This window comes from Azolla caroliniana, unplaced genomic scaffold, assembly GCF_043228905.1.
Source record: "Azolla caroliniana isolate FFs.n. ecotype wild unplaced genomic scaffold, voAzoCaro1.0.p SCAF_1, whole genome shotgun sequence".
NCBI lineage: Eukaryota > Viridiplantae > Streptophyta > Polypodiopsida > Salviniales > Salviniaceae > Azolla > Azolla caroliniana.
The window spans coordinates 28190355-28204053 of NW_028230436.1; the positions used below are offsets into that span (position 1 = coordinate 28190355).

Below are 13699 nucleotides of genomic sequence, written 5' to 3' on the forward strand. Positions count from 1 at the left end.
TCGGTCTACACATCTCATATCTAACTATCCAACTTGAACTGCTATCATGTTGCCTACACAATGAAACCATTCGATCTGAAAACACACACACAAATATGAAAGGGTGTGAGTGTGCATCCATCTTTCCTCAGCAATACCATGCACAAAATCAGATGTTGACACACAAGGATTGAACAATTGCCTTATGAAAGCCAACACGAGAAGGTTTTCCACATTACAAACGATTGATACAAGTTTTGTAAAATATAAATTATGAATCAACATTTATGGATTTACAGAACCACCAAAAAATATGTTAAGGTCTTCAGAAGCTCCTAATAATTACATACAAAAAAAATTAACAAACATACCGATAGAGTACAATAATTAGGATATTCTTGAATCTTAGGTAGTCAAACTAGAGGCTAATTTAATATAACAATTATACTAATAAGAGAACGTGCAAAATGAACTAGTTTCGAGAATGAGAAGCATTGATTATAGTTCTAATTAGATCAAAGGCAAATTTAATCACCTAGCAAAATTAATATTAATTACAAGCAACTTTGACCAGATGCTACAGTTATCAGTATATTACATATATGGTACGTAGATCACGTGGAAAGTGGTGGCCATGTGTGCGATTTAAATTAGATGAGGTGGATCAAGCTACAATAAGCTCAAAATTTATCCAATCTCCTATAATGACGTGCTGCCTAATCTATGTTATTTTTTACACAATAAGGAGCCTCTTAACTGCAGACCAAGCCAAAAAGAGATGCAATATATCCGGGGAAGTGAGAGATATGTACATATGTACATATACGTTTGTAGTTTCCATGATTTCATACAAGAACCTCGTTGAAATGCACAATGTAGCAGGGAAGAAGCTGGTCCCCTTTCCTGAGGACGAAAATGTCCTTGGTTGCACCAAAATTGTGATGAACATCCTTTGATCCACATACAGCACGAGACAAAAGCATCATCCCACTTGTCTTAGCATACTGCATGGCTGTCTCTGGATTCGCAGCCACATACACGCCCTTCCCATAAACGCATCCGGTTTTCATTGTCACTTCTTCACCGCCCACTTTGAACCCTTCTCTTATAATCTTGTCTATGGCCTCCTTGCTAGTCCCATGAAACAAAAGCCTCTCAGTTACTTCCGCGCCGCTTTGACCAATCTCTTTCTTCCTCGCCTCGTACTTTTGTTCGAGAATAGAAGACCTTGTGTACTCCACCTCCTTGATCTGAGTTAGACAGGGACAATTACATGCACCCAGAAAAAAACACACAAAATATTATCTACTCCCAAATTTTCAGAAAAAACGTACTAGAATACTCCTATGTTTGCAGCAGCAGGGTTAAGTTTTTGAACTGCAAAGGGTTAATTTTTACGCCATTTTAAACTGATTCCACATTACCATATTCTTTCCTCCATGGAGACTGCACATTCTGAGAAATTGTGATTCAGCAAATCGGTAATGCACCTCATCAGCAGTGAAGCCACTAAACCCCGAGGATGAAGATGCATTTAGCATTCGCCTTTCGAAGTCTACATTAGATTCACTAAGCCCCAATGTCTGTACTTCGAGATCACCACATTTCAAGTTGTCATAGTGCACAATGTATCTTGGTATAGCTTGTCTTCGATCATAGACAATATACTCATCATACTGGGTTCCTTGAGTGCCTCTGCTGTTTCTCATGGAGAAGACCGAATCGTATCCTTGTTTCCTCACTGTTGCAAGATTAAGATCTTGCTTAGCTGTCTTTAAGCTGCAGAGACAATAAATGTTTCAATGGAAATGAGAGTTCTCTTCACATGACAGTTTTTTGAGCTATGTATTTCACTATGTTCAGATATGTTCACTTTGTTTACCTCCAGGGTGTGCCAAGCAATACTTCACACAGCAAGAGCTTATTCGAACCCTTTGTATATAAGCTTTGTGCACTCTTGGATGAGTCTGTCGCGAAGTAACACCCCTGCAGGAAGAGTGAATCTGCAGGTTTAATTATCTAAGTTTCTGGTCTTTCTAATCAGGCTCAGCTATTACATTATAGTTTTTACCACGAGTTTTATACAGCTAGTTGATATGAAAATAGATGCAGATGCTAGATTCATCTAAAAATCTCCCAACATTTATCAAATAACTTTGTTACATATGGTTCAAATCATTTTGATGATCCTCGAACACATGCCTTTATCTTGCTGAGATTCCAATAGGCCATATCTTCAGACTTTGAGTTAACAAATAGAGGTCAAGAAAGAAAGAGAATACAAACCTCATTATGCGTTAAGCAGCTTTAAAAATAAGAGGCAGACACTGAATGTCCAAGTCATTCATTTGAACCTCGGATCTTACCTGGCCGAACATGTTATTTGCTTCGGCAGGGGGCAGTCGAAATCCATTATGAGTGATGCCCTTAACCCCCTCATCGCTGGTTCCGTGGAAGAGGAGCTGTGTTGGTGCTGTTGGATCTATCAGCTCTTTCTGTGCTTTGAGGAATGCCAATTCCAGTTTTATATTTGTAACTTTCTCTACTCTCCTTACGATGGGAAGAGTTTTATGATCTGGTTGAATGAATTTTTCTGTTCGGTCTTTGACCTGCCATTTCACAAATCTAAACAAGCATTAGACTGCCATGTAATTTATTATTTTAAAATTTGAAGGGAAGAAGACGTCTGACTGACCATGCAGTACTCAGCTGCGGTTTCACCTTCAGGTAAGAGTTCTTTAAAGAATGGGCCATCAGCATTCTCCTTTCCAAGGTTTTGTATCTCAATGTCAATGGTTTTCATCTTCTCTTCTAGTTTTTTCCTTTGAAGCTCTTTCTCTTTCATTTCTAGAATTTTTTTTATATCATCACATTTCTGGCAAACCTTGGAAATACATTCCATGCCACACGGTAAAGTACAAGGATGACCACATGCCAATGTCTTGCTACATGGGTATTTGCATACGAGAACGCTTGATTTATTCTCTGTTTCTTCCCAACATTTGCAATTGATTGAATGACCGCATCCTTCAAGTGTTAGCCATACCATCTCATCACACCTCATGCTGTCATCTGCTACTGAGCAGATCTTGGTTGTAGAATGCTGGCATCTCTTAAAAGTAAAGCGTACAATCTCTTTACAAGGAGGGTGGGCTCTACCGTGACATAGGGCTTTGCAATAATGGAGGCATGCTAATTCAGAATTACATGGTCTTTTGCATACCGCAGTAGTTGAAAACGTATGTGCATCATTATGGTGCAATTGAATTAAGGGATCATCAGGATGTCGGGGACAAGTTAGAAATATTGTTTCTCCCAGCAAGTTTTGTTTCCGGAAACATTCATCAATAAGTTTTCTCCAGTCTTGTGACCCATGGGACAATGTCTTTGCATTCCCACATATATAGAAACCACTTCTAGCTCTAGATACTGCAACACATAGTCTATTGGCTTCTTTCAGATAGCCAATATCACCGTTTGCATTAGATCGGACCGTTGATACAATGATAATGCGATTTTCTGATCCCTACAAAGATACTACACTGAATAAGAGCCCTTCATCTTCTCATATTTCTATCCAAAAGGGTTCCTCATATCATGGGCCATGATGGTTAGTAATTTCACTCAATAATACCTGAAAACAATCAATGGTTTGTACATTGATAGCTGACTCTCCCTTACCAAGCGCAGGCAACATTCTTCTCAGAAGAGTGACCTAGATGAAGAAGTAAAAGAACGTAAGGATCCAAGAAAACCTTGATGGTATTCTTTACTCTATGCCCGGTGCATTTCATAACGATAAACCAACTCACGTATCAGCATTTCTCATCCTTAACTGTGAGATTGAATGGAAAAGAATGCCATGAACTAATCCTATAGAAGTATACAGGAAGCTTGATAACTCTTTGTTTACTAAACACCACAACGGAAACAAATCACTACAATACATGGGGACACTCCTATACCTGTCCATTGTATGCATGGAGAAAGGAGATGTATGAATACCTGTCCATTATATGCACAAATTACAGAAATCTCCTCGTGCCTGATTCCTTCTGATAATAACCATTTTGACAATGCAACAACCATGTGTGCTTCATGCTCGTTGGCAGGACTGCGTCCTTGTTTTTCTACACGCGCATGATCCCAGAAGTACATTGCAGAATTCATGCATCCTGCTGGTTGATTTCTTTGGCCATTTACCGCCTTTACATTGGACTTGAGGTTTGGATACATTGGCAAGACCATGCCCAGAAATTCCTCTCTCATCCGAGATTGAAGACTCAATGCTTGGTATGGCAAATTGTTTACCACAAGTCTCTCCAGCATCGAAATCCCAAGATTATGGCTGAAAGTTTAGTGCACATACATGCATAAGAATTGCGTGAAAAGAAACAAAAAACTGTGCTCAATGTTTATGGTTGATAAAAGGTTACGGAATAACTTTTTCGCAAGAGCATAACAGTTGACCGATGGCCGGAGTTGTTTATGATCCCCAACAAGTATAAGATGCTCGACATTTGGATAAAGGACTCCCATTATTTGAGGCTCTAGAATTTCTCCAGATTCCTCAACTAGTATAATCGATGGAGTAACAGCCGCTAGAATATCTTCGTGAATTGCGGCACCCTGTGATTATTTCCACCATCAGCTTTCACTGTTTCATTGTCAGATTCCAGAAAGAAAACCACCAGAAAACAGCTATGGGCTTAAAGCATCAGAAATAACAAACAGATGGGAAAAAACTGAAGTTACAGCTCTAATCTCCAATTCCAGTCAATGGTTTTCATGCCTCATCTCTATAGTCTAAGATAAAATATACTATACATTCATTACAACCAATGCAATCAGGTTCATACCGCTCGTAACCAATACAAATTTATATAATCTGGATACGCTTATATATACAAAATATAGCTACTTCATCTACCCTGAGTTAACTTACAGTTGTGGTCATTCCAATGATCTTTGCGTTTTTCAAAATGGCAACTTTTTTTCGCTTGTTGATTTCTGTATTCTCAATGCACATCTGATCATACTCTGCTTTTAAGCTTGCTAACTTTTTGACATTCTCTTCAAGGTCTCTTCTCATTATCACGAGCATCAGCATACATCGCTGTTCTTCTGAGAGCTTCCATGGGTCTGCCTCAAGAAGCCAAGTATACCCAGTTGCATCAAACTACAGTAAAAAGACAGAACTTCAGCATGTTTATCATCACAAAGACTGTTTTGGATACGCTACTTGAGTATGTACATACATTAATCAGTGAAAACCCTTGCATGGTTTCTTTCTTGTGAGGGTCTTGGAAACTCCACATATTGTTAAGAAAATCCTGACGCTTTCCTGACTCTTTTTGGTAGACTTCATCAACAAAATCCTCAGGATCTTCGTCATTTTCATCATTTCCTGAGGTTTCCCTTTCCTTCTCCATGGACATTTCCAATACTGCTGCAGCTTTTGAAAAAGGGGTTGTCTGAATGGATGATAAGCAAGCTTGAACAGCACGAAACACACTCTGCCGTGGCATCCATTCTTTAAGACGCTTTGAGAATTCTTTCGTCCTTTTATCTGTGTCTACAGTTATCTCCATCTCACCAACATTTCCTCCATTTGCGAATACAAGTTTATGCAGAAACCCTCGAAACGATGGGTTTGAGATTATGGTCTCCATACTAAGACTTTGACATTTGTACAATTGGATCAGAGCTTCTCCACATTGACTTTCCAGATCTTGCAACATGTCGCAATTCAATTTTTCATCAGATGAGAACCGGTTTAGCTTGAAGCCAGCCATTATACAACTTTTACTCCCTCCCCCAACCCGCACAAGCTCACCAGGGTCGCCACAAAACTGTATACACGATTCTAACAATGCATCCAAAGCTAAGTTCTTGTATGTCATTATCAATATCGGTTTATTTTGACGTGTGTTGGCAGAAAGAAGGAGCTGAATGATTTTTACTGAGAGAAATGATTTTCCTGCTCAAAAGGAATTCATTGTGAGAGGAATCAGAAACATCCTTGTTCAGATCGTTTGAACTGGAAATGTGCTACCACAATAAAATAGTTTGTTTACAGCTTTCTAACCAGCATGCAGGATAAGACACATACGTTATGAGGTACCCATAGCAAACATTGATGGGGTGGTTTGAACCTATAGCGTCAATATGGACTACTCTGCATACTACTCTCCAACTAAATGTAGTATCAGTGGAGAATAGGGTTCATGTTACCCCATTTAGCTAGATGGAAGTTAAGGTAGAATACAAGATTCCTGTTTAGGGAGAACCTGCAATGATCAGTGGCTCATTCTTGAGAGAACGTGGTCTATAGCAGAGTGAAATGGACGAAACATATGGTCTACAGCACGCTCTTCGAAGGATATGTTATTAAATATGATGAGAGTTAAAAACTCTCAGGAGTAATTTACATACTCCTTCTGAAGAAAATGTGTTATTAACTTGACATATCATTGGACATCATTTTAATCACCGCAAGCTGACACTGGAGCACAGAATCCATGGAAGTATCAAATTGGGAATGGATATTATGGAAGCACAGATTGCATACTACTGCTGTCCACAACTCAAACTTGACTGGTTAATTACTCAACTGACCTGTTCCAGGAGGACCCTGAATCATTGCAAGCCGATTCTCGAGAACATGATTAATTGCATCAATTTGGGTAGGGTCTAGAGTTGTTGTAAATCCACTCAAAGACTTCACTTTGAGCTCATCAACTCCAGCTAAGAAATTGCCAAAGGTATTGCTTCCACCAGACTGAGTAGCATGTAAACAACCCCAATCCAAGATAGTAGAGCTGTTTAAGTATCCGGGGGGCTTTCCGGGTGATTTCGCATGCACAAGCTCTTCTTGAAAGGGCATTGTTTTTGGATCCAAATTTTGTAGTGACTTCATCACTGGCGCATAGGCTCTATAATAAGCTGGAGATTCCGCTACTACTAGACTTTCAGCATGTAGGATGCGAGCCCATGATCCCAAGCTTTGTGACTCATCATTGGCAGGAAAACCCGGAGAGGAATCCAACACATCTATGAACAAGTTCATCTGCTTCATGGAGTCTTGTTCGCATGTTTCAGCCGTAGCCCAAATAGGGTTAAGGAAGCTTCCACCAGAGACACATATACACAAGAGGCTTCCAGGGAGGGGAGCTTTAGGAGATGTCTTGTTTGCTTTCTTCCGGTTAAGTAAGAGCCCAAAAGTTATCCCTGGCAACGTCTTACCAAAATGTACTCCGATCACTGAGACGCCGGACCAGACGACCATATCTCTATTGTTTAGCTTACCTTTGACAAAATCCGATATACCTTTCTTTAGTGCTGCAAAAGCATCCTCCTTTAGAAGCCGAAAATATGTCTCGATGTAATCCTCTGTTCTCTCGTAGCCCCCGATGAGCTTTGCAACTGGTAGCCTCACGTTACGAGACAAAACAGATGCCATCTCGGACATTAGTGGAACCAAAGGAGACTTTCTCCAAGTGATGAGACTGGGATCATCCGTCTCAGCTCTTTTGGAGTCGGCCAAAACAGCAATAACCTGCAGAGTGAAATTGGAGTTGTTTGCGTTGTGATCTCCACCGATAACTGATTGTGCGGTTTCTAGGTTTTGGATAACATCGAACAGATACGGCAACTCTTGGGGAAGCACTTTGAGTGTGGCTAGCACAAACGCTTTGATGGATTGGATGAGGGAATGGAGAGGTTTTCCCCACGCGGACTCTACCTTGGATCTCTTGTCTGCGATGTGGTGGCTCTGGGAGAGCTTCTCCAGGTGCCCAAACTCGGCCGGTGGGATGGAATGAGGAGGTTCAATAATGTCTGACAGTACATTACATATGGCAGACAAGAAGACACTGGGGCTCCGAGTGAAAATGGAGACAAATTCCTTCACTTTGGGAGAGGAACGCAGAGAGCTCTGTGATGTCGTGCAAGGCTCCTCCAAGATAGAGATGGCGACCTTGAGCAGTTGCAGAGTATGGCGGAGGTGATTGGATGGGTGAGAAAGGAGGAGGCGGAGGGGTGCAGGTGCCAGAGTGAGCTCTCGCAGGACCATTGCCTTCCGATGAGGTGAAGCAGCAGGGGCCATTGGATCTTTTTCTTCTTCTTCTTCATCATCATCATCATCATCATCTTCATTTTCATCTTCATCTTGGGGATGCTTCAGGCACAGGGAGAGGAGGCGTTGAAGGTAGTCGGACATATCAGCGGCGCTTCTGGAGGAGCAGGCGACAAGGCGGGTGTACTGAGCTCGTGGCTTCCCAGGGATCATTCCGCCGCCGCCGCCGCCGCCATGTGTCATGAATTGGAGGGTGTCTCCGACTCGAAGGGTGATGAGGCCCGTGTGGCAGCTACTACTACTACTCCTACTCCTACTCCTAATGTCCATGTCCATGTCCAGAAGTAGATCCACGGGAGGCAATCGGAAGTAGACCCCGGCGTTGTTGTTCTGATCATTCCTGCTACTAATGCTGTCAGCAGGAGGAGGAGGAAGTTGTTCAGAGATCCGAGGAGGCGTTTGGATTGAGGGTGACAAGAGTCGTAAGAAGCCATAGCCATCGTCTGGGTTGAGGTGGCTTATTTGTCCTCTCTGCAATGCTGATGGTGATGGTGATGGTGATGGTAATCGTAATCGTGATGGTGATGGTGATGGTGATGGTGGAGCAGAATTCTTCTTCCACGCACTCATACTCATTCTTCAGACGTCTCAGGATTTTAATTGCAGGAGACACCCACAAACAAACAAACAAACAAACAGAAGAAGAAGAGCAGCAGCAGCAGCAGCGATGGTGATGGTGATGGTGATGGTGATGGGGTCAGCGTGAAGAAGGGGAATATACGTGACATGCAGGCTCTATATTATAATTTATACATACATATTTATATATGTCTGTATGTATGGTATGTATGATATGTACGTAACTTGATGGCTTGGGTCACATATGTAATACATACATACATAATTAATATGTATAATAAATTATGTATAATGATGGCTTGAACCTCGCACATACATACCATACATGATATAATACATACCATATGGCCCATACCATACTCCATACTTTTAGTTACGTATCGTGTTTTTCTTATCCGCTAACTGTTTCATTTTTTATTTTAAATTATTCGTCAAACATACATACTGTGTCTGTCTATTAAACGCTTTATTATTAATGGATTGATAAATGTGGTACTATCTTGTTTTCTCTTATTCATTACTTAAATGTTTTATGTATGTATGTATATGTACATAACATAGGAATAAGTAAAAAGTAAGGGCTGCTTCAATCGAATCGAACTCGAGAGTCGAGACCATCGGAGGATTGATTGGCTTGGATTCTCTTGAGTCTTCTCTCCCTCCTACATGTATGTATGTATGTATGTATGTATATGTATGTACGTATGTACGCTAACCATATGTACATATATAATATACCACTTGGACTTGCGCAACGTTAAAAAGACATGCTGCAAGAGGACCCTCCTATCTATCACTTCTCACCTGGTTCCCCATCCCAACATTCCACATATAGTGAAAAGCTAGGAAGTGACTCGAGCGACAGACAGGGTTTCTAGCTTTCCCCCATCCCAACATTCCACCGCTATTGAAGTGTAGTGTCCACGAGGTCATACAACTCCAACATGGTGAACATCTTAAACTTCCACAACATGTGCTCCGTTTCGTCAAGCTTCTCCTCCAACGGCACTGGTGGCCGTGGCATTGATACTTGAAATTCTTGCTTCTGATTTCATTAATTGCCATATCTTAGCTAAAATGCTTCTGCAATCGCAAACCCTTTTTTTAAATAACACCTTTCTTGATAGAGGTTGTTAGATCATGCATTGTGGAATAGTTTACCGATTCCTTTTTGAGGCAAAGTTTGTGAACTTCGAGTCATTAAGTTGAGATGATAAACAACCATTTAAAATTCACTTTCATGTAGATGATAAGGAATGGGTTGATTTTAGTGCAAGACACTATGGTGCTAATTAAAGAAGGATAATGGCAAATTTTATAGATAGGCCTATATTTGATTTGAGATCTCCTAGAAGTTATAAACTTGTTTGGTTGAAGATTTTCTACATTGAGAATTTTTATTGATTATTTCCTTCATTCTTCACCAAAGGTCGATTGATCATTTGTGGAATATACAAAGCCTTTCTATTGCATATGTGATAACAAGAGATGTCTGTTACAAATTAAATCATAGGCATGAATGGATGGCATATATGCTTTACAAGTTAATTGGCAGTCTAATATACCCATTGCGTGGTTCCAAGTTGTAATGAAAAGCTATTGTCTAACAGATTTTCAATAATCTTCGTATTGGAGAATTCTTTAAGGTTTTGAGTCAAGACTGAAAAAATAACTGGAGCATGATTAGAGAAGGTAGTTCTTGACATTATATGTATTGTACCAGTTGCTGACAGAAATTTGCCAGATGAGTAGAATCTATCCAACCGAGATAAATTAGTACCATTTACACTCCAATTATTTGATATCAAAACAAAAGTGAGGTGTTTGTACGAACCATCTAAGGATCATGCCAAGCATCTAACATTTGTAAGGAACACACCAATTGTTCCCACATTGTTAATTCATGGCCATGTATTGTGATTGAGCTACCTCCCATTCTATCAATGGGGTTCTCAAGCATGTTGAAATCACCAATGATACACCATATTTGTTTTTGTTAAGAATTAGGTAGTTAATTCAAGGTTAATTAGTACCTAATTATGTGATTTAGCTAAGCGGAAGATTAAGTGATATGTGTGTGAGAGGAAGTTACACTTATGAACAATATAAGATCGGGGATGATTAACTCTATATTAAACTAGCATCATCATCATCATCAAATACAAAAATACCCACAATGAGGTATATATACATCCATAGCAGTGTTGGGCAAAGTCCCAAGAACAGTGTTAGCGTTCCAGTTGGGTTGGGACTTTTGCCGGCCAAGGTGGGGGACAACCGGAATTGATTCCAGCCAAGTTTTTCTACCAACCGGAATCTAGCCGGTTCAAAAAATATGAACCGGCTATTTATGTTGTTTATGTAAAAAAAAAGGTGAAAAAGAGAACTTCTTATGTATTCTTTTTTTCTTTCCCCCTTTTTACCCCTTTTTACTGTTTTATATTCCCCCTCTTTTTGTTTTTCTCCCTCTCTATGTCTAATTTCTTGCTCGCTACTCCCGAGTCTAATATACCCATTATGTAGTTGCAATGTGTGTTACATATGGGGTGGTATTCTTGTCTTCCATTTAGAGTTAAGGTTTCCATTTAGGGGGTTATGGTTAACAATCGGCAACGGAACCGCAAAACCTCTGCTTAACAGTTTGAACGGTTCGGTTCGGTTCAGGTTTAGGGTTTTTAAAACGGTTCGGTTCAGTTTTAACAGCCAGAAACCGCGGTTTAAACGGTTTAACCGTTATTTATTTATTTTTAAATAAAAAAATTTAAAAATTGTTTTTAAACAATATTTTCATTTTTAGAAAGTTATTCTCACATTTTAGGAACAATCTTAAAAAATTTTAAAAATGAAATATTATAAATTTAAAAAATTTTAAAATTAAAAATTAAAAATTTGACGTATGTTGAAAACCGAAACCGAACCACGAAACCACGATTTTTACGGTTTAATGGTTTAATGGTTTCGTGGTTCGGTTCGGTTCGGTTCAGGTTTCAAATTTTTTTAAACGGTTTGGTTGTTAGTTATGGTTGGGGAATTGCTCATTGGATATGCTCTTCAGAAGAGGAATATTGCTTTTGGATTGTTTTTCTTTTGTGCATTAGAGGTGTTCTAAAGAAGAGAGATATTGACTTTGGAGAGTGTTTCTTTTGCACATTGGAGATGCTCTAAAGAAGAGGAATATTGCTTTTGGATTGTTTTTCTTTTGTGCATTAGAGGTGTTCTAAAGAAGAGAGATATTGACTTTGGAGAGTGTTTCTTTTGCACATTGGAGATGCTCTAAAGAAGAGGAATATTGCTTTTGGATTGTGTCTTTTGCGCATTGTCCTTAGAGGAATATTACTTTTGGATTGTCAATTCTTAGACACTTTCAAATACATAATAATTGATTTCTCAAGATACGGAGCTTATGACATGTTCGAAGGATGTTGGATACCTTTGTTTTCTATACAAGCACAATCGTGATTATATAATAATTTTTTAGCCAATTGAAAGGTAGTTTTCTTTCACAATTTTCAATGTTTGAAAATTCGAGGTTATTCTCATATGAGGGAGGAAGTTCAAACATGTGTTTTGGTTTACTACCATATTCAAATAACGTAAGGTGTGGCATGATCACATATGGATCCTTAGGGTCTCTTGGTCTTGATATTGTGAAATGCTCTCAAGAATAACTCCCTTTCCATTACGTTCTAAGTTACATTTTATAGACTAGTGTTATATGTTTTATGGTTAGGGTATGATAATGATAAAGATAGGAATAGGGCTAGCAATGATGGTAGATCGATAATGAATGTGTGATGATGAGAGAGGGCGTGAAGAACAAGACAACCATTGAGGGGTGGGGGGTGGTGCCTAGAATGGCTCCACCCCCCTCCTAAGGGGGTTCAACGTTAAGGGGAGAGAGAGGAAGAGAGATGACAAAGAGAGAGAGAGAGATTAAGAGAGAAATGTTCATTCATCTTTCATTCATTTCCCATAAGGGGTTAAATAGGTACAAAGGGGTAGATCCACAAGGGTGCAAGCCCCCTTGGCATTCACACCTAGTCACTCACTCACACCTCTTTGTATCTACCACACTCACACTTACATTCACACTCATAATTGTATAAAATCACACAAACATATCAACACATTACATCTTTCACCCTCACTTATCACATTTATCAATCACCCATACATCTCGTACGGTAACACAATATCGCACGCCTGTGGGAGAGTGCCTTGCACGTCGATCCCACATGCCTTGATCATAATTTTTCTTTGACTGGAATTTCCATCGGTCCTCTCAACGATCGACTCCCTCGATCAGAGCGCTTGACTCGAACATCTCCGTCGGTCAGCGACTCTTCTGTGACACGAACATTCTTGTTCTGTCGACTTATGAACTTTGGTAACATCAACGATCGACTCCCTCGATCGGAGCGCTTGACTTGAACATCTCTGTCGGTCAGCGAATCTTCATCAGTTCACGAACTTCGGTAACATCATTTGGGTTGTCAAAAAATGTTGTATGTATGTGTGTTCCTTTTGTTCATTTTGTGAGTTGTGTGTTGATCGCGTCCATTTCTTTTAGGTTGATGAGTTTTCAAATTTTCGTAGGTGCCCTTTGATTTTTAAAATTTGTATTATATACCCTCGAGTTTTGAAAATTTCATTCAGTACCCCCAGGTTTATGAAATTTTAGACTGCTACCCTCAACATTTAAAATTTCTTCAGGTGCCCCTTATCATTCTCTTTTTCCCTCTTTTTTTCTTTTCTTGTTTCCTTCTTTTTTTTCTCTTACTTCTTGTTTTCTTCTTCTTCAACGTCTCTTCCTCTGTGTTTTCTATTTCTTCTTCCCTTTCTCTATTTCTTTCCTTCATCTCCGTTTTCTGTTTCTTCTTCCTTCTTTCACCACCGCTATGTCCGTTGTCCGTGCCTGTCATGCTTTGTTCTTGTGTGTTGTTGTGTGTCGTTGCGTCTATACGGCCTTCTCGGTTCATCTCCGTCTCTGTCTCTGTTTTCGTT

At 39.7% G+C, this 13699-nt stretch overlaps 1 protein-coding gene across 1 annotated transcript; it reads right to left on the reverse strand.

Annotated features, from left to right (window-relative positions):
* Window positions 1-461: 461 nt before the first annotated feature.
* Window positions 462-8067, reverse strand: LOC147869436 (uncharacterized). Its single transcript, XM_087329530.1, has 11 exons — window positions 6598-8067; window positions 5238-5959; window positions 4925-5158; window positions 4424-4608; window positions 3985-4327; window positions 3614-3694; window positions 2675-3505; window positions 2346-2588; window positions 1862-1965; window positions 1404-1758; window positions 462-1229 (listed from the first exon to the last, which is right to left on the reverse strand). The coding sequence occupies exons 1-11, from the start codon at window positions 8051-8053 to the stop codon at window positions 825-827; spliced, it is 4959 nt and encodes a 1652-aa protein (XP_087185656.1). The 5' UTR covers window positions 8054-8067; the 3' UTR covers window positions 462-824.
* Between the last annotated feature and the right edge of the window lie 5632 nt (window positions 8068-13699).